Here is a 22,743-nt window from a genome sequence, read left to right on the forward strand (position 1 = left end):
GTCTTTACAAAGCTTTACTAAATGGATCTTGTTTCTGAGGCTGGAAGTGGATTTATTTGAAAGCTGTCCAAAGGATGCTTGCTTAGGGTACAATATTTTCAGCTGAGGGAAAACTCACTGAATTACCATTTTGTTGAGTCTGCTCCATTTGCAAAACTGGCACAATTTGGAAGATTTTTAACTAAGTAAATAGGCTGGGAGTACAGACTTATCCTGCAAAAACTCCAAGAAATACTGCAACCTTTGCAAGGAAAAAACTCAAACAAACAGCATTTCAGTGAGTTTGCATTCAACATTTTGGACAACATCCTTTGCTGGAGCTTTTTCCTGGTTTTTGATGCACAACTTTGTATTCTGGCCAAAAAATTATTATAATTGTGTAAAGTGTTTGCCATAATATAGATGACTGAATTGTCCTTGTCTTCACAATAAATTCTCTTCCCATCCCCATAGCAATATTCTACACAGTGTTATTGTTATTGGTGTGTGCTGGACAGAGAGAATGTGTTGTGTTGATATGGTCAACCCTGTTTATCATGGATTCATTTCTTGCCAGGAAAAGGTCCGAAAGTCAGGATAAAAGTGGGTCATGGCTGAGTCATAAGAATGGTGACTGAATCCTTAAGATCATTATCAAGTTCGTGATCATCCACCATAACAGTGTTGTAGATTAGTGTTTTGCCTAGAAAAGGTTCAAAGAGCAGAAAACAAAAGGTAATGGCTGTAGAATTTTACACTATGTATGTTGATCGGTGCCCACAGATAAACACCCTAGAGGGCTGTGTTAACAGAGTTTGGTGTCAGTCAGACAGAGTGATGTTTTAACAATGGGATGGCAACTGTTGTATCTACCAGTGTAAACTATGGAAGTCATACAGACCAGAATATCATAAGTAATGGTAACAGAAGCTTCAGTGATGCATATGATATTTCTGCCATTTGATAAAAATTCAAGAGAATTTGGCTTCTTACTTAGCTTATGAATCGGGCATTTTAGGCCCAAAGGGGAGGGGTTATTCCTGTGGGCATCACTCAAGCAGACAATTAGAGCTGCCTTGGTTGTACATCATTATTTTTCATGGAAGAACAAAGTCAATCCAGCATGCTGCTCATGGAACTGGACTATGCAACTCTGATAAACACTGAAAAGAAAGAAAAAAATTCAAACATCTACTGATGTGGTAAGTTCTTCAGGCAAGTGTATTTTCCTTGATGCTACTACATATGACTCCATTTATGCAAAAGCCACATTTTTTTTAGAATCTTAGAGGACAAGATCAATCAGGAAGAAATGTGACAGTTCTCTGCCACTTATCCAATATTTGAAGCATTTCATTTTTCTGTGGAATCACCTACTCCCACCCTCCACCCCAAAGAAACTGCAAGCATACAGTAGTATCTAGGAAAGTAATGCAGTGTCTCTAGAGTATTAGTTCAGTGCCCAATGCACACCACCATTCTAGCTCTAGACTGAAGACCATTAGCACAGTGGCCTTAAGTGCTGCATCTTTTCCTACTCCTACAAGATGCTCATGTTTTCCCATCTAATGGGAATGCAGATTGCTACTGGCACCTTTGACTTACCCCTTCCCAAGCTGATTTCTAGCATCTCCCTAAATGCCATTCAATAACAAGTCAAAAGGGAAAGCATCCACAATGACAGCAGCAAAATTAACCTGGCAGTTTATCAACGCAAATATTATTAAAACAGAAAAAATACTCCATGTGCACTATTTAATTAATTTATAATAAATGTAATATTTTCTAAATTAAATTTTGGTTTTCTTTTGCAGATGATTCTGAGAGATATAGTACGCTTCCTGCTCGTCTATGCTGTATTTCTATTTGGATTTGCAGTAGGTAATTCAAGTTTTTTTTCTTTGTTTTACTTTGAACTGGAATAAGTAAGCTGAAATTCAACAGCATCAGGTTATTCCATTCCCCTTCTATGCCATTTATTTTATGTATAATCAACTCCATTTGTTCTCCTGTAATACCTTAACAAACTGCTTTCTCCAAGTGTTGTCCCCCACTTCTTCTTCTTTCAGCTTTTTCTTGATTAGGGGTCGCCACAGCAGATCACCTGTCCGCTCATGATTGGCAGTAGAGTTTTTACGGTGTCAAGTTGCCAGCCCGGCACCCAACCTTCCACAGAAGGCACACACACACACACTCATGCCTAGGGCCAATTTAGAGAGTCCAATCCACCTACAGCATGTCTTTGGGATGTGGGAGGAAACTGGAGCACCTGGAGGAAACCCACATGACCACAGGGAGGACATGCAGACTCCACACAGAAAGCATCCCAGCCAAGGATCGAAATGAAGAACCTCTTGCTGTGATGCAGCAATGCTAACCGCTGCATCACAGAAAAATAAACTATCATATTAATAGAAGACTTGCTATCCCATTACTACCAACAGCCTAATGACACGGCCTTTCTACCACATATGATCCTATCCTTTGACAAAACAGAGTGAAAATGTTACCATATTTAAAATGAACCTTGATAACTGACAGTAATTGATCGTTGAAATGTCCTAGCCACAACTTTTTCTCCAGCCTATCTTTTGACACCTTTGTGAAGGCAGGAGGTGCTATATAAACATGCATGCAGGCAAGGATTTAATGATTTTTGAACTGTTGCACCTTGTAGGGCCTATGATCCTATAACCCTTCAATGTTTCACTTACACGGTGTCAATGATATGCTGCTTTAGTACCAAGGGCAAATGCATTGGCAACTCCATGGTCTGCCACTGTCCTGTCCTCTGATGTACAAGCCTATCCAGGTAATGTGTTTCATTTGGCACAACAGACATGCTAAAATATATTGCTTAGCCATACAACATACCATACTACCTAAGGCAAATCCAAAACTCCTGCATATACAGGTAACACATTATGACACCATATCAAAGAAATTTATTAGATATCCATTTGACCAGATAGTACATTATCACAGACAAGTCAACGACTTTTGTATGATCATTTACTGTCATGTTTCACTGCAGTGTGGTAGCTATGATATTGGACTATGAAGGTGAAGACCTGGGTTTGAATTTCATCAGCTCTCAAGTATATACTACACGGCCATTCACTAGTCATTTAACTTTCTTTTGGCCCTGGGTAGTCTGAGAAGAAAGTTTTCCTGCTCTTGGTGGAAAAAGTCTTATTCAAATAAGAATTCTTGAATGGATTTTTGCTTCACTACTTCCCAGAATAACACTGAGATCAAGACTTCTGCAAAGCATGGTAATCCTATAAATGGTTAAGCTGCACCGTGGTGTACCTCAAGAAAGCTTACCATGGTTCAATTAGCGACTTGGGCAAACTGATCCCCATTCCCTGCTGGTGTGCTGCTCTGCCTAAATTAAAAAAAAGATGAAGAAGAAAGAACTGATTTGGAAGGTAGTAAAAATGCAAACTCCTTTTGTGTTAGGCAGTGGAGCCCCCTGTAGTGAAGCAAACTTTCTACCCAAAACACACCCTTCCTCACCACCATATAGTGACACTGCCAAGTGTCTGGCATTGTCTGGTAGTGGGATCTTCCACAGCAACAGATCCCCATTTGAGGACATGGATCATGGTCATGAACTAGTGATGTACTGAAGGCTGTCAGTGCTTATGAATGGCACAGATATGTGCATGAAGAATCACTTTCATTCAATGGGTATGATGGCAGAGCTACGCTATTATGCCCAATGAATGAAAGTATTTCAAGAATCACATTTAGGTATGACAGAGGAGCACAACTACTTAGTAACTGCTTTGCAAGGTATATTATAACTTACTATGTACCTGTTCAGCTGTTCTGTATTTCACTGTATAGCACTATCATACCCCACAGTAATTCCTCGTGCTCACGTCTGTGCCATTCACAGACACTGACAGTCTTCAGCACATCACTGCTCATTACCACGATCCACATCCATGAGTCATGACAATGAGCGGCTGTGCATTATACATGCTGGGAAGAATGCATTTGTACAGCTGAGCACTGCATTTTTAATTACCAGGTCTGAAGTCAGGCATTGTGTTTTGTTTTTTCTTCAGTATTAAATGGCTTTTTAGAATTTACACCACTTCTAAGAACAAGCATTTCTCTTTTCTTTTAATTTTAGATTCAAAGCTAAAACTTTCTCTTATTACAATAGCTCCACATTCTGATATTACTTAATGCAGTCAAAACTTTGGGGTCTTCTGCACTGACTGTATAGCTGGCTTTTTGAGCAATCTTTCAGACTTAGAATATTTGAGAAAGTCTATAGTCTGTACTTCAGAAGCTGATATGCTAGGAACTACTACATGCAACATGGTCTATCAGGATTTTCTAGACTCCGATGAGTACTCTTCTCCTTTTCACATCCTGAAGGAGATGTTTCTTGGGAAACCTCTTTGGATATCTCTTTGGACACTGCAGTAAATACCTCATCACTGGTGGTATCACAAACACATTCTATCAGTTCAACAGCTGGTATAGGTTCATAAGCTGTTATTAGGCATACAGTCCAAAAGACCATGCAGAGGAGCCTGGCACAGTTTCTCAAATGCCCCAACACACACTTTGGTTAAGTGAATGCTCAGGGTCACACAGTAGAGAAACGCAGGCTAGGAGAATCAAAACAATAGATATAAGCAGCTCATAACCTTAATCCAACATACTATCAGACATATTCATTTTAGACAAATGACTCTGATTTCTTATCAGCAAGGTTCCATCCTTAGTTTGAATAATGGATAATCTTGGTTACTCACACTGCTTCATGGCCCCTTCTTCTGACTGCTTCTCAGTACGGCCTTGTTGGATTCACACTGTAACCTCCTCTTTCAAAGAAGACAAGTATCCCATTAATTAATCATATTTGCATTTTTCCAGTCTAACTATGTTTCAACCTCTCTTGGATATAATTCAGGTTTTCAGCTTGTAAATGGGAAGTAGAAATAGGAATTCTATTCACTAATCTACAACTCATTGACAGCCAACATTGAAAAAGACTTAAACCTTGCAATGAAGTATTCCCACCCACCCCCCATATCATTTCCTTTGTACCTGACCACCTAATCCCTCCCACCCCAAATGCCACTCCTTCCTGTTTGTTAAAATATTCTAAATACCTTACCCCTCCCCTACGTATCACTTCATAGTTTAGCCTGCTGCAAATCCTCCTTCCTACATATCTCCTACTCCCCCTACTGGTTGTTTCACCTAAAATTTACTTCAACTCTCTAACAGGTCCAACAACTTACTTTTCCTAGTCCCTTACCCACTCCTCACTCCACCCCAATCCTACTTCCTCAACTTAGGCCATGGCTATTGCAACCCTATATATTCTCCTCTTGCCTCCATTACTTCTCCTCCTCTATCTTACATCTTGTACTTCTCCATTACCACCTGTCCATAGAGATCCCACTAATCCCCATATTAACTGCTTCTCATCTCTGCAGTCCTCTATTACAGTCTCCTCATCTATCTTTTCCATGAACATCCCTCAGCCTAAAAGCTAAATTCCTCCCCCTCACTCTATAGCATCTAAAACAAAGACTAAGTACTTGACCTACAACCCACTTAAATTCAAACTTTACCACCTTCATGTAGCCCTGCTTCTGTCAGGAGACATATATCCAAATACTGGGCCCATCCATCACCCCACCATGCATAACTCTACCTCTCCCTACTTAATAAACACATCCTCTCCAAACAAACATATTTCCTTTTACTCTATGAATGCCCATAGTACTCTAAACAAAGTTAGTGAAATCCATGCCTGGATAGCCATCCACACACCTGATGTCATCACCCTAACAGAGACTTAGCTAAAACCTCAAACCTCTGATAAAGACATTCTCCTCCCTGGTTATAATATACTCTGCATAGATTGCCAAAACAAAAAAGGGGGTGGCATAGCCATCCTCTACTCCAACCACCTCACTCTTACAAGTCTTATGAAACTGATCCCATCCTTTTCTCCTGCTGAACTACTGACAGCTAAACTTAAAATCAATGACCACACCACTGTCACAGTAGCAGCCATCTATATTCCTCCAGGAGACAACATTCCTCTGCTCAAAAATATTCTTTCATACTTTTCTCAACACATCCCTAATGAAATTAACCTCCTTGGGGATGTCAACATTAACTGGTTAACTCTCAGTAATCCAAATCCTAATACTCATATTGATTTATATGGCTTTACACGGCTAATCTCCCAATCTACTCATACAAACAACTCACACATCTAGTACTCTTGTTGATTGGGTATTTGTATCTAATCCTTCCAAATATCATAACCCTGAAACCCTACCAAACAACCTGAGCAATCACTGCCCTATAAAAGTGTTTAGGTTCACTCCCCACTTCTAGGAATATGAAAATATATATATAAAAAACAATTACAAAAATATACAGCACACATGGAATTCATAAAAAATATCTATTGAGCGGTCTACTGGCTAATATGGGTTTAATGGATAACTTATCATTTAAACCCTTACCCATAGTTGCTCACATTCTAATTATCCATTCTAAGGGGAGGTGCTATTAAGAATAGAGTTGAAACTAAGGAATTAGAATGGATTTTCATATTCCTAGGCAGTTTTATATTTTATTGAGTTATTGTGGTTTAATTGTTACTGTGTCATGACTGGGTGGCTTGGGTTTAAATAATAGGAAATTAAGTAATTATTTGTCTGATGACGCAGCTTTTGGCTGTGATAAGCGCTCACCTATCCGTCTTTGGAATAAATTTTGTTTATAGTTTTATCTGTTGTGGTCTGGTGCCGTCTTCTGTTTTGCTGCACACTATTTGTATTCCTGGGGGACCAGTTTACCTGCATCACTATTTTACTTTTTGGTCTGGTTACATGTAATACAACTTGCATTTTACTAACTGAAAACTGTTAAACCACATTAACTAATTTTTAGCTTTTCATAATGTTTGATATATATTGACTTACAATGTCAGTCAAACTGACAGAAGATGCCAATCATAGAGATCACACCTAAGGCTGCATGAACTGAAGTATGAGGTACTTTGTTTAAATATAATCAAGTAACTTCAGACATTACCAGGTGATGTCTGATTCACAGATCTGGCATTATCAATCCTCATTGCAATTAGTACATGCAAAATACTTAATTTATCTGTTAATTGTGGTTTGTTAACTGGTCAGTCTTATTATGCCATTGCCCTTTTTACAGGGGATTCATTGTATGAGACTCTTCCACAGAATATAATACATTACATCGTACTATTTATGACACATAGGATTACACATGATAAATTAAGCATAATGGGCAGAAGACGCATGATCTGTCATTTTATGTTTGAGGCACGGTTACTATACACAGAAACAGGGTGTAGTACAAATCATCTGATTATAAGTGCAGGAAACAGGGCAGAGCATTCAAACTAACAATCAGCTAGGAGTAACTATTTACAAACATTGCTGTAGCCTAGGTACAGATAACTACATTCATATCATGAATACATTTACCACACTGAAGGGTGGTTGTCTTATGTAATTTGGGGCATTGGAGTGATCATATAGATTGTAGGGAGATCTATATTATTCCTGAGCACAAACAGCACTGAGAAAGTGCTGATCTAGAGGGACTTTATCACCCTTATACCACTGTAGTTTCATGGAGTTTGCCATGTCTCCTTAAAAACATTCATAAATGCCACAGTAATACACAGCCTTTAACTGGGTTTATTTGCAGCAATATGCATCAGTAATATATTAGCTTAGATAACAGTTCAAAAGAGGAAGTCATAAACTTTTGCTTACCTAGACTTTGACTATAGTGAACAACACCCCACACAATGTTAGTTTTTCTTGTATGACATTATTGGATTGCATCACATCTGCCCCTTCTGAACAACAAAAGGCACTCTACTTTTATGACTTTGCTGATATATGTTAAACCGTAACATCTTCACTTTACCTACAAACATTTCTATCTTCACCCTGAGTCAGCATGATTTTTATGCAGTGACTTAATCCATTGGAAATACGTGCAGAATAATTACAAATACACTACACTGGTAGGCAAAGGCATTAAAATAGAAAAACATCATATATAAGATGAAGGAACACTTTACATTAACTCCATGAATCATGACTTTTGGGCGTGCCCTGCACTGCCATTGAATGAATGTTTTATAGGACTGATCAGGAACTGTCTTTATCAGGAACATTCTCCATTGGCAGGCTAATGACACTAGTTGACTCAGTATGTATGTATGTATTTATGTATGTATTCATTCATTTACATTTGTTAGCCAGGGTTAAGCACTGATAAACTTGCACCATTTTCAAGCTAGCTCAGTTTTCAAGACAATAAAAAGTTATGAATATATTATACATATTGCAAATTACTTAACTGACAGCTGTGGACAATACCTAATCTATCACATTAAAATGGAACTATGTAAAGAAGGGAGAGAAGAAAAAAGGAGGTAAGACTGGGGTACGTAGGAAAAGTACAAGAAGGAGAATATGAAATTGCACTCAAATGTGTATCGTAAGAACATGAATAGACTGAGTAGAGTGTGGTGCTCAAGTGAAAGATTAGGTTACGGCAGAGGAATGGAAGTGGATATAAACAGCATTAAACAGCAGAATTTAAAAGATTTTTTTTTTTTATCATTATTATTATTTTTTTTTTTTTTTGCTAGGAGAGGAAGTTCTAAAAGGAATGAATATCTCTTAGTTTGGAGGTAAGATTTCCCTAAACTAGGGACCAGTGACTGAAAATAAATGAGCGTAGTGAAAAATGTATTAAGAGTAGAGAGTAGATTGTCTCTTGTTGAGGGAGGGCACACAGAAATTGTAGTCTTAATTTAGTAGTCAGACAGTTTAATCAGACTGGTAAGGAAGCTTGGTTAAGTCGTTACATCGATATCTGTGCAGTAACAGAAACCTGGTTTAAGGCTCCAGAGAGCACTCCAGCACTACCAGGCTATAACTCATACCATACTTTTCGGACACAGAACCCTGACCGAAACACAAAAGGTGGGGGTGTATCCATATTCATCAAGGATACTCACACCTCCAGGTTAGTGGCACAGTACAATGCCTCAAAGATCATCCATGTGCAACTAACAATGGGCAAAACTGCAATTCAAATTGTAACTTACTACAGATCACCCATCATGACACAGGACCTCCATTCTGCATTTCTGGAGACACTGGAAGATATGAAGGTCCTATCAAATGCCCTAATATTTGTTGATTTAAATTACCCAAACATTAACTGGGAGAACTACTCAAGTACTAACTCCCTTGCCCAACGCTTCCTAGAATTTATAAACTCGAACGCACTGGATCAACTGGTCAACACCCTCACCAGAGGTGACAACATATTGGATCTGGTCATCACCAACATGGGCAACCAGTGTTCTACACCGGAGGTCAAACCCTCGCTGGTTAGATCAGACCATAGACTAATCACTCTGGATATCCACATTCCGCTCCCACCCCCAATCAAGGAAACCACCGTGAGAAACTTTTCAAAAGCAAACTTCACGTTACTTCAGACCGAGGTGGAAAGTTTTACAGCCCCCATGCTAAAGGACCACACTGTCCAAGCTGCTGAATCCCTTATGAAGGCACTCTATGAGCACCTGCAAGAATGCATGGATCGTGCTATCCCAAGCAAAACCAAGACTCACTCCTCCAAGAAAAGGAAACCACTCTGGTGGACCCCTGCCATAAACAAGCTATACAACAAAAGGAGGAAACTAGTGCAGAAAAAGAGTAAAATCCCCAAAAGGAAAGACATCCCTGATCAGTATCAGCAAGAAACTACGATCCCTCATAAAATCATCCAAGGCCAGCTTCAAAAGAAAAATTGCCAAGAACTCCAAAGATAACCACAATGCGTTCTTTAGCTATGTCAAGAACCTAAGTGGAAACTCTCAGATCTGCTCTGAGTTAGTGCAGAATGGCACAAAATACACTGAACTGACTGATATTGCCAACATTCTGCAAACAGGTTTAGTGCAAACATCACCCCCATCTCCCCCCTAAAGGGTCCATAACCATACCAGAAGAATATAGTGCCCTGGCAATCACTGACACACAGGTTAAAACAGCCCTATCCAAAACCAAAAATACAGCTTCAATGGGACCAGACAGTGTCCCAGGTTGTGTCTTACACGAGCTCCAACATGAACTAACCCCTCACCTAAACACACTGTTCAAACTCAGCCTCTCTACAGGCTACGTACCCATAGAGTGGCACACACCAACAGTTATCCCGCTCCACAAAGGTGGAGCCACAACAGACCTCGGGAACTATCACCCTATAAACCTGACTAGCCTGGTCTGCAAGGCTATGGAGTGCATCATCATGGAATTCATTAACAGAGACATTGGAAACCTTCCAACATTGGACCCTACCCAGTTTGGCTTTGTTAAGGGCAGGTCATGCCTCCTAAACCTGGTGGACTTCTTTGAGACATTTACCAAGGCTTTAGACGAGGGAAAGAAGGTCCACACAGCCTACCTAGACCTCTCAAAGGCTTTTGACACCATTTCCCATTCTGGAAATATAGACAAGCTCACCAGCCTGAACATAAACCCTTATGTCATGAGATGGGTTGCCAATTGGCTCATGGACAGAACCCACACGGTGAGAGTTGCAAGCTGTAGGTCTGACTCTAAACCAGTTACAAGTGGTGTCCCCCAGGGCTCAGTCCTGGGACCTCTCCTGTTCGGTATGTACTTCTCAGAGATACAGGCAAGCACAGGAGGACTATGGCTGACCAAGTTCATAGACGACTGCAAACTGGGGGCCATAATTGACTCTCCAGCTGATACAGACATCCTCCAGAAGGGTCTCACTGAGACGGATACCTGGTGTCAAAATCATGGCCTCAAGTTAAATGCCAAAGAGTGCATAGTCATCCCCTTTGGAAAAAACAAAGTACCCATGAACTACCACATACATGGTAGTCCCCTAAATACAGAAAATGTAATAAGGGATCTGGGGACCCAAGTAGATAGTAATCTCTCCTTTGATAATCATATTGCCAAGGTGGTTAGAAAATCCTTCTATGTAGCCCACCTAATCACAAAAGGGTTTGCATCTAGAACAAAAGAGGTTATTGTGCCCCTCTACTCATCACTCATCAGACCCATCATAGAGTACAACGCCCCATTTGGGATGTACCTTAAAAGACATCTGCAACAGCTGGAAAGACCACAGAAGTACCTCACCAAGAGGATTACTGGCCTCAAACATATTCCCTATGCAGTCTGACTGAAGAGACTCCAGCTGTACTTGGTTGCATACCGCTTACTCAGAGGTGATCTCTGCCTGATATACAAGGCCATGTCCAACCCAGAAGTGCTGGACATGCTCCACCTAAAAAGAAAAACAAATCCCCAAGAGCCACACACTCTAGGAATCTAAATCTCACCACAATGATGAATAGGACGTGCTGGAGGGATAGATTCCTGTCCCAGAGACTCCCCATGCTTTGGAACAGGATTCCAATCTACATTAGGCACAGCCCCTCACTAACAATCTTCAAAAGAAACCTTGATGAGTGGATAGGAAACAGAAAATATACCCCAGGGATCACTGCAGTGGCTCTGCTGGACAGAGGCACAGGGAACTAATGGCTCTGCTGGACCGAGGCACATGGAACTAATCTAGGGGGGGGCAGCAAAAGCCAACACATTCTGGCTAGGCTAATAGATGCCCTCGGGCAGATAGCCTAGTACTTACCTATGAACCTATGCACCTAAGTAGCTTGAATAGAAGAATGCTGAGAAGTAATTTTGCCTTTGCTTTACAGGGAGCAATTTTACTTTCACTAGAGTTTGTCAATGTGTTCCCATTTAGTACAGAGGGTTATGATTCTTCAAATTTGATTAGAGAGCTTATGAAGAATAAATAATTTCATTTTAGAGTTTGAGTGAAGGATACCTTTCCCAATAGCAATTCTACCTTGAGGAGAAATGAAGTGAGAAATGTTCCAACCCCAGAACAGATTTTTGGAGGTGTGGGCTTTGGTCATGTTTATGTGGTGCTAGAGGTTTAGTTAGCTGTCAAGCCAGATTCCAAGATATCAGAAATGATCGGCATAAAGTTGTAATGGAAATTTGGAAGGGTCTTGAGTTTTTGTTTTACTCTGAATATCATAACATTTTTTACGTTAATTAAGGTTAAATAGGAGTTTCACGTTATGTAACCAGTTTAAGAGTAGGTTGAGGTCATACTCTAGGTTTGAGTTGATAATAGTGGAGGACAGGCTGGATCAATAGCTTGCCATTTCATCTGTTTACATTATGATTATTATATGTGTAAGACTGGAATACAGTTTCTTTATAAACACTGAGAGTGGGGTGAGAGTACACTACCCTGGCGTACTACTTTGTATAAAAAGACATTACCAGCATAAGTTGTACCTATTCTGACTATAAGGGTTTTATGAGAAAGGAGGTTTTTAAACCAGCTCAAGGCTTTGGAGCTCAGTCCATTGGTGGTAGAACAGTCTAAAAATAGGGTATGGTCTGCAAGGTTAAAATCCTTTATCAGATCAATAACAATAGTACATGTTAGGTTATCTCTGTTCAAGTTGGTATGTAATTTGTAAGAATGTATATGGCCATAATTATGCTAATGCTTGGCCAAAAGTCATGTTGATTTCTGTTTAGTGTGATCGAGAGCACTGAAACAGGACTGTAATTTTATGCTGAGGAATGTTTAGGGTTCTTTGGTATGGGAGTTACAGAGGCTTGTTCCAGACTATCCCCTTCACTGATTTGCAGTGCCAGAAGCTGTTTTACATTTCTTTTCATGAGATATAAAAATAAAAACACATGAACTGAAACACGGCCAGGGTAAACTCTTTAATAACAGGTAAACGCTTTCACAAGTACACTTCAGACCAAACAAGAACGCTAAAACAACAAATTTTATAATTTTCAAAGTTCCACGGGCCAATAAAACATTGTATACCTTAAATGAACCGTTATATCATGGTTATATTGTTACCAGTTGTAACAGACCTTAAAGGTACTTACTCCTTTAAATGTTATAAAGCATGCAAACCGAAAAATAACAATGGTGCTCACTACAATATAAACATAACAATGTTTGTGCTCTGAATAATTCAGTTTACTCATGGACATTCAAAGCAGGTTAAGTTGTTTTATTTTTACATAGTTTGGTTTGTTGCTTTGAGCTACACTAATAAGCCGTTCATCCTAGCTGCTGGTGTCTTGTTCTTTCTGTGGACATTTTGATTCTTTTCATAAGACCTTGAGAAACTTCAACACATCTGAATGAGTTATGGGGTGAGGTGGTGCCATTTTACTCTGAACCTTGATATCCAAACTCCATACTTCCTGTCCATTGTTAAACAAATTTGTGTATCTCATGAGATGCCTTCTTTTAATGGATGCATCATACTCCTGTCTTCCCCTCTCTCTATCAGATATAACACTTGGACTAGGGGGTTTGTGGTCCATCATAGAAGGACGTTGACATACTGTGATATATAAAGCCTATGCTCCAAGTGTCACTCTTTAAGCATTTAAAGCTAGGTATGGGTCTTGAAGCTTTTTTATCAAATTATTCACTGTTTGGACATGGTATTCTAACACTCTATTGGTCTTGAAAATTTTCAAACCACTGATAATGTGCCTGTACCCAGACTTCTATCAAAACTGAGTTAATTAGTGTCCTAAAAATTGAGGTTCATTGTCGGAGAACAGAGTCTCAGGGATGACTTGCCTGGCAAATGTGGACTTTAGATTGACCACATCCTCGGGTCTTGTGGCAGTTACTTTTGCAGTTTACAGAAATCCAGAGGAACAATCTACCAGTAGTGATTACTGCAACTGAGAATGATTACATCTGCCCCCTTATTTTGCCAAGGTGTCTTCAGTAATTTTCTTGGTAATAATACTTCTGCTGATTTGTCTCACTCTTTGATACAAGCTTTTTAGTGCAGCAAAGGTAATTTATTTGTCATATTAACCCAGGCCACCAACCCATATCTCTCTTTGCAACTTGTGACCCTCATATATTTGATCCACACCACTGGTCTGCATAGTTGAAGGTATCATTAACCTTGAACCTTTTAACAAGAGGCTATTGTAAATTGATTGCCATCAAGCTAGTTTTCAAGGAAGGGGGGGTCACTTTGGAATTTGAAAATTCACAAAAAATGCAACTCTCTGTTGCCCAGTATGTAAAAAAAAAACTCTCTAGCTGAAATCATTAATTCCTTACTATGACAATAAAATGTTAATATTTTTTACTGTTAACTTTTATGAAGACTACTTTCATTTTGCCATTAGGAAACAGACATATTTATACAATTGCACAAAATATCACATGACACCTATTAGCCAACAGTCTAGAAATCATGAGTTTATAAAAGTACAAATATTTACTCATTCTTCCTCACTACAGGAACCATTTCTGCCAGTTTACTAAGCCATGATTTGCAAAAGTGGGAGCAGCAACAGCTTTTCATTGTTTAGGAGATTATTTGTCTTTAAAAGAAAAGAGGTTATTAGACAAAAAGAGATGGAATAAGTACATTAATGGGAAAGGTCGATTAATCGCGGTTTTCGTATAATGATATCAAAGTATAATTTCAAAAACTGTGTCTGTATGTTAAAAGGAGTTTAAACAGCACATTTTAAAAAAAAAGCGAGAATTCTTAAAACAGTTTTAAAAGCTGTCTAGCTATGTTTAACATCTTAAATCCTTTAACCTACAACAATAATCCAACGAGGAGATCTTGCTTTACTTATTTGCTTTTTCTTTCTGTAGCGACATTGTAAATGGGTTTAACATAGCTATTTCATGTTAAATAACAAAGCGAAGCATACTTCTCCGTTACTTTTATTAAAGCAGCTACTTTCCATGTGTTAAACCCGTTTGGCGAGACAGGTGTTTAAAAAAGCAGGAGGAGCGCAGTCGTTTGCTGCTTTTTGTTAATGTTATATTAAACACCCATTCGCTTATGAAGATCTAATTTCGTGCTATTACAAGTCCGTAAATCAATACTTTCTGCTTTCTCGCCAAGGCAAGGCCACAGCAAGAGAACTGCCGTGGATGCCAGCAGGCTCGCTGAACAGCAAGGGCAAAAGCGCTCGCATTATACATTATTTAGAATATAGTGTTTCTTGAAACTAATAATAAATAATATTATTGCAATAACCCACTTCTGGGTGTAGGTAAATATGTCTCATTTAAAGTGATGTGTTTAGATAAAACTATGTGATAGATGGAAATTTTTTACCAGGGAGAATACATGTACATGCCAAGGGGAATACATGTACATGTTGATACAACTGTTATAGTAAACAGCATAACACATTTCTCCTAGAAGCTGTGTATCAGTGTCCACCAACTCTTGCAAGAAGTAGTAGAAGATGAGATTCTTAATACAAAGGAATAAAAATACTAAATATTGTATTGCATTGTATTGCTCTACTAAAGTGTATTTGGTTTCGGCCAGTGAGGTTTGAGGTTTTTTCTTACTGGATGAAGTAAATAACATGAAGACATGGAGGTGATTATTGATATAATGTATTATTTAAATGTCCCCACAGTGCATCTGCATATTTACACAGACAGGGACACATCTTGGACAAGTAAGAGAATTCTGAGGACACATTTGACAATTTTATGGTTGTAGAACAGCTGCGTCCCATCTAACATTCTAAGTTATTAAATTAAAATAAGTATGTATTCAGTGTAGTGGAATGTGATTAAAGTATATCATTGACAATACAGATGAGATTGCAATGACTGCCTTTGTCAAACTATTTTGACAAGTAAAGGAAGACAGCATGGACATACTTTTATTTTCTGACTAAAACTTTTCTTTTCCACAGTACGCATTTATATATCCAGCATAAGTTGTACCTATTTTGACTTTGAAGGTTTTATGAGACAGGAAGTTTTTAAACCAGCTATAGACTTTGGAGAGGATTCTGTTTGTGAGATTCAATACTCAATCCTTTCATGCAGTTTTGACTTTCCATTCACTTAGAATGTCAGTGCTCACAGTACTCAGAATTACTAGCTCATTTCAGAATGTATGGGTACAATGTTGGTAATATTCCAGTTGGACTATGTGGTTCATGTTCTTCGTCATATTTTAAACACACTGTAAAGAACCCTTTCCTCTTCAGCTACAAAACAAGTGTTTAAAATAACTACTTTGTAAAGCTTAGAATAAGTTAAGCAGATGAAGTCATACTCATTCTCTCTCTCTCTTTATGTCTGTGTTATCAAGTTTCTTGCCTTTTGTAGCCTCAGCCATCTTCTGACAGTGTACATTAAAGAAGCAGGAAAGCTCAAAAAAGCTAATAAATTCATGGCCCCACTTGGAAGGCGAAGAAGGCACCTGTGAATGCGAGTACACAACTAAAGAGATGTGGATCCTTCTCACTGAATACCTCAGGAGATTTTTGAAAATGAACTCCTCCAGAGAGTACTATTGGGAGAGGGATCTGCCATCGTCTTTACAATCTTTACATAGTGAAAACTTAGCAAAATGTTTTTATTAAGTTCTTGCAGTAAGTGTAGTTGTACAATATCCATTTGGCTGAATCATTCAAAGTAAGGCACACTAGTCAGACCATTCTCTTAAAATCAGTTAAAAATCCCAACCATTAACACTTAACTGGGTATATATTTATGGACTCAGTTTACAGCCCTAGGAAGCAGACTGTGGCTATGTTCTGACATATGATAAGCACAGACCAAGACAAGGTTGTGTCCCCCCAGCTGAATGGTCAGAAGAAAGCTGATCCCAAATGAAATGAATTTGATTCTGTTAAAACTATAGATGACCACCCAACCATCAACTTTTTCTTGCCTGTCCATCTTGTGTAGTTTATAACCATGTGGTGTAATTATTCACTATTATTGAACTATGGCTTGGACCAAACTTCAGAAGCCATCAACACATGTGAAGCATGTAAGGTAGCCCACAGCATGGAACTATAGCTAAAGAAGGGCAAAGCACAGTTTGGAAGGAGGATGTTCATGACCATTACCTAAGGAAATGCATCTTACAACTCATAATTTTACTGCAGTTTTAAGAGATTACAAGACAGAAAAGTGATGGTTTTATATGATTTGCTACAAAATACTTTAACATATTTCATCATTAATCTCCTTTTTCCCATTTTTTACATGGGACTGAGGTATCACATCAACATTAGTCAATATGACCAAATCACATAGAGCCAGCGTTCACACTGCCAGACCAAAATTATCATAATATCTTTCTAATTGGTGTCTTGGTATTTAGCGCCTACTTGCATTTTCTCCTGTAATTTCAGTTTTTATCATCTTGTTTCATATGTTTAACACTTTGTTATGGATACAAAAATAAATTGTTTTCTTGTACTTTCTTCTTGCATTCTCCCGGGTCACTTCTGTAAATGGACACCCATTCACCTCAATGTTCAGATAGTAACAAAAACAAATCAAGTAAATGAAATGGAGTATACTCTGACACAGACTGTTAAAAATACAAATCATACCACCAATAGACTGTTTTTCGTTAAATTTATAATGACTGCATCCATAAAAGATACAGCCATTAATGATGTGTCTTAATGTATATGTAAAGTAAAACATTTTCCTTTCTTTTGACATGACACTACAAGAATGTGCCCTATCTATTGGCAATTACCTCATATGTTCTCTACAGAAAACAAACAAACAAGGAAGTTATTTCATGTCTGAAAAAAATAACTTAATTACATATTCTTTTGGAAGGTATCAGAACAACGCTTATAACATCCCAATCCCAAGATATGGTCACGATTTTTCAACTTTCATTATAAGTTGCTGAGATTTCACAGTTGTCAGTATTAAGCTGTAGAAAATGCAGGGAGTAAGTTGTGTATGTTAATAATCAATACTTTTGCCTTGTAGCGATTTGACTGACAATGACAGATCAACACCTTGGTCATTCAATGCATAAACATCTGAAATACAGATTTCTTTAACTCTATCAAAGAATGCATTGTGCTTTCATGCCTTCAGGTTATAATGGCTTTGTACTTTTGTCCCTCCCAAATATAATATCGTCAGGTTGTAACACACCTTCAAAAGTAGGTGAGAAAATCAGTTGCTACAGCCTAGGTATTGAATAAGATATCAGACTAACACATAATAGATGAAACTAACACCCCAGGGCTATTTTGAGCTGTCAACAAGTCATAATTTGTTTTCACCCAGAGGATTTATTTCTATCTCACACCACTTCATGAGATAACAATACACACTGTTCATATGTGGTTTGAAAAAGCACATAAAGTTTTAAAATAGAGTGCAGTTTATTATAGCCCAATAATGAATACCTATGAACTATGACCTCTGCCTGTTTGTACCTATGTTAGCAAATGAATGCCACGTGGTCAAAGGAAATGAATAACATGAAAATGAATTATTATTAAAATTATGCCCAGCACATTTACTAGGCTACAAGATTGCACAGCACTGCAATTTAAGAAAATTAATGCTGTGTTAATAGATTTCTGTGTATGCACTAAAAATCAAAATTGCATAAAAGGTAAGGAATCTACGTAATAATGTTATGTTAATTCCTATTTTTTCATGAGAAAAATAAAATGCATAAAATGGTTCTTACAGACTTTATGTTGTTTCAGCTGTTGTGGTGCTTGTGAGAGATACAGACAATGATGCTGAGAATAAGAATGGCACAGCCTGTACAGAAGTTAAACCTTATAGTGATCTGTATTTCACCTGTATGGACCTCTTCAAGTTCACCATTGGAATGGGAGACCTGGAGGCTGCTGCAAATCATAAATTTCAACATATGTTCATCTTTCTCCTCATAATGTACATCACTTTGACTTACATTCTTCTTCTAAATATGTTAATTGCCCTTATGAGTGAGACGGTTACCAACATTTCAGCAGAAAGTCAGAGCATTTGGAAGTTACAGGTATGGTCAAATCTCTTCTTAGATAAGAATACTTAAAGAGCAAACATATATCTGTAAAACAATTCTACTTAAGCTGACATGTTCCTACATATTTATAAGTCATGAAGCTGCTTCTGTTGTATCTTTGCATTTAAAATATCTGTTCAGCTAACTGTAAGTGTTAAATGGAGAAGAAGGCCTTGGGTTTTGTGGTGTAATCAGCCCAACAGCAAAGCATCACAACTTCAGTTTCACATGCCAGTAATGCGGGTGTGATAAACTTAGTTCAAAAGAAGGAAAGTTGAAATATAATTCTAATCTTACCAGCTCTGTTGACTTCTTTTATGAAGGAGAATCAGGCCATTGCCATGTATACCAGTAAGTAATTAACAGTTATGTTTCACACATATGCTGTCACTCTGAGAAATATATTACCTGAAGGTGCTTACAAAATTATCTCAGTATTTCCAGAGTTTCACGAGTCTGGTAACCTAGCAAACAGAGAAAATAGCATGTACTCCTTGGAAGAGCTGTGGGAATTATTTTCATTTTATTAATCTGCTAATTATTTAAGATCAGGTGGCCCAAGTGCATCTTTTCACTGACAGTCCAGAAGCATTATCCTGGGTAAATAATGTGCTCAGAGCTGCACAAAGTCAAAGTAGGAACTCGTGCAATCAAGCCCAAGAGTGTAGGAAGAAGCTTCTTAGAGGATTAGTTAGGCTCACTGCTAAACAAACAGTAACTGAGTTGTATCTCATCTACATGCATCTGAGAAAGCCTGTGTAGACAAAAACGTACTTGTGGATATAAGCGTTTATATTTCACTGTGTGGAGTCCTGTCTCTGAATAAACCAGTGTGCTGTAATTCATTGGGCTATCTGTGCTGTATTCTTACAGTTTATGGTATTTTCTACAGCACTTGCTTCCATTATCTGTGAGTTGTATTTCTGTCAGGGTGGTCTAAATCTGGAATTTGCTGTGGACAGTCAAGTGCTACTTTTTTTGGGGGGGGGGTTGTGATTTAAGAGAGCTTTAAGCTGAGATTTTAATACATAAGGTACTAGGTTACAGCATAAGGGGAAACTGAACTGAGGGGAAGGAAGTAAAGACGGCCAGGCAATTACAGAATAAGAAAAAATACTCTAGAAATTAAACATTTTGATGATTTATTATTCCCTCCTTTACTTATGAACTATTAGATAAGCCAACAGACATATTTAGAGTTACTCTCATTGGTAATCTCTGTGTCTGTGCACATTATTGGTGAGGAGATTGGTTCAAACACACATTCAAATTTATTATCTTAAGTGATTGCATTTTGGTTCAGCTGCTTGCCCAGACATAGTATTGTATATTTCTGTGCTACAATCATAGTCTGGAAGAAGATTCGGGGAACTAAACATGGAGATATAAGCTAGGGCTAATTAAAAGTATAACCCTTTGTGTCTGGTACTATGGAGACAGTTTGCAGCAAGTGGAGTGACAGTATAATATATATACATGTGTGTGTGTGTGTGTGTGTGTGTGTGTGTGTGTGTGTGTGTGTGTGTGTGTGTGTGTGTGTGTGTGTGTGTATCCATCCACCCTCAACCCCTTTTCCCCATTTTGCACATGGGGTCAGGGTGTCACTTCAATAGTGGCAATCATCTCGAGCCAAGGTTTACACCACTGTATATATATGGGTCTACTTTAAAACACTGACAAGCAAAACACTGAGGACGAGAACACCGAAACCGGAAGATCGACAACTGAGATGACAGACAGTTTAAAAGCCTGACGCTGAGAACACAGACATGTTAAGGTAAGTGTGCGATAGTGACAGACTTTAGGGTTAGGGGCAGGTTAAGTGAGTTAGGGTTAGGGTGCGGGTAAGGTAAGTGTGTGATAGTGACAGACTTTAGGGTTAGGGGCGGGTTAAGGTTAGTGCATAGGTAGTTGTGTATGTAAGGTTTAGTGCAGGTTTGTAAGTTTTTTGTTGTGCTTGTGTTGTGTGTGTGATTTTCGGAAAAGGTATTTGTTTTGTTTTGTTGATTGTCGGGACTGTGGTTTGTTGGGCATGTGAAGTTTCATGCTTTTAAACTGTCGGTCATCTCAGTTGTCGATCTTCCGGTCTCGGTGTTCTCGTCGTCCGTGTTTTGCGTGTCGGTGTTTTAAAGTAGACCCATATATATATATATATATATATATATATATATATATATATGTGTGTGTGTGTGTGTGTGTGTGTGTGTGTGTGTGTGTATATATATATATATATATATATATATATATATATATATACACACACACATATATATATATATATATATATATATATATATATATATATATATATATATATATATATACTTCAGAAGGTTGGTGAAGCCCCTTTAGTGGTTTACAGAAAGGACACCAGCATCAAGAATATTCTTGAAAGAAATCCATCTAGTAGTACCACTGGTAGACTGGGACAAATGACAAAATGTGGGCAGTGCACGCAGTGTAAGCACATACTAGAGGCAGACAGGGTTTTACTCAAAGGTTATGGATGGGTTAGATTATTTCAGAAACACAATTGTGGCAGTAAAAAAGTCATTTATGCCAGCATTTGTCAGACTTGTTCGTGCTTCTATATCGGAAAAACCAAAAATGCTTTTAGAACTCGCATTTACCAACATGTTTATAATATAGACAAATGTAACATCACAAATGCATTAGCCAAAAATATTAAACTTCACCCAGGTCACTATTTCAGGTTTATAGTTCTTGAACAGATCATCATAGACAAAAGAGGTGGCCCTATTGACCATATGCTGGAGTATAAAGAACTATTATGGCAATTGAGGGTCAATGCCACCACTAGTCCAGGGCTTAATGATATGGTCTCGCTTAGCAGGTTTTTTTAAATTAAAAGCAGACTTCTGCATTTAAATATTTAATGTCTCTTACAACCATGACAAGAATGTTATTGATTTTATTTATTCTTGGTTTTGAAAATATATATAAAGAGATATAACATCTATGGTAAAAATGTACATAACTTGCTATTAAAATGCATTAAGGGAGCCTGTACCTTTAAAAGTGGATGTACATTCTACAAGTGTTTTTTTAATTGATTTATTGCACTCATTACATAAGACTCTGAGTGTAACTTGATTTTATTCTGAAGAAGTAGTTAAAAATTGACAAAAGCGCTCAAATAAAATTTAACTTTTTCCTGGTTGTCCAGTTCGCTTTGAATTTCCTCAGTTTTGCTCCTTTTTGGTTTATAATATATACAGATTATACATATATATATATATATATATATATGTGTGTATACAGATATATATATATATATATATATATATATATATATATATATATATATATATATATATATATATATATATATATATATATATATATATATATATATATATATATATATATATATATATATATATATATATTTATATCGATTTGTTTGTTTTACAAAAGTGGAGACAGATGTGGGTATTGCATCAAATTATATCTTCTTTCCTGCTTCAGACAACACTGCTTTTCTTCAAGTATGGTGCATTTATTTAGCAAACTGTAGCTACATGTTTTTCTAGAGAGACTGTGCCCCATGCTATTCATACAGCTATATACATAAAAGCAGTAGAGACCATATGTGGACATAACAAAGGTGCAACTTTATTTTCATATACTCTGTACCATACTTTTTAGTGATTAAAGCATTCTGGCTTGACGTTTAAGGTTAAAAAACACTTGAACATTGAATTCATATGCAAATGATGTTTGTCCTTTTAATGTTCATTCTAGAGGGG

General features: G+C 37.7%; 1 protein-coding gene across 3 annotated transcripts in view; it reads left to right on the top strand.

Annotated features, from left to right (window-relative positions):
• Positions 1 to 22,743, top strand: part of TRPV2 (transient receptor potential cation channel subfamily V member 2) — a 1,022,245-nt gene that overhangs the window by 815,506 nt on the left and 183,996 nt on the right. For all 3 annotated transcript variants that reach the window (XM_044054526.1, XM_044054527.1, XM_044054525.1), the window contains exons 12-13: positions 1,794 to 1,860; positions 18,669 to 18,967. In XM_044054526.1, the coding sequence (XP_043910461.1) occupies positions 1,794 to 1,860; positions 18,669 to 18,967 (366 nt within the window). The remainder of the gene's footprint in view (positions 1 to 1,793; positions 1,861 to 18,668; positions 18,968 to 22,743) is intronic.

The sequence above is a fragment of the Protopterus annectens genome, chromosome 13.part0 (assembly GCF_019279795.1).
Source record: "Protopterus annectens isolate FY-2018-M chromosome 13.part0, PAN1.0, whole genome shotgun sequence".
Lineage (NCBI taxonomy): Eukaryota > Metazoa > Chordata > Ceratodontiformes > Protopteridae > Protopterus > Protopterus annectens.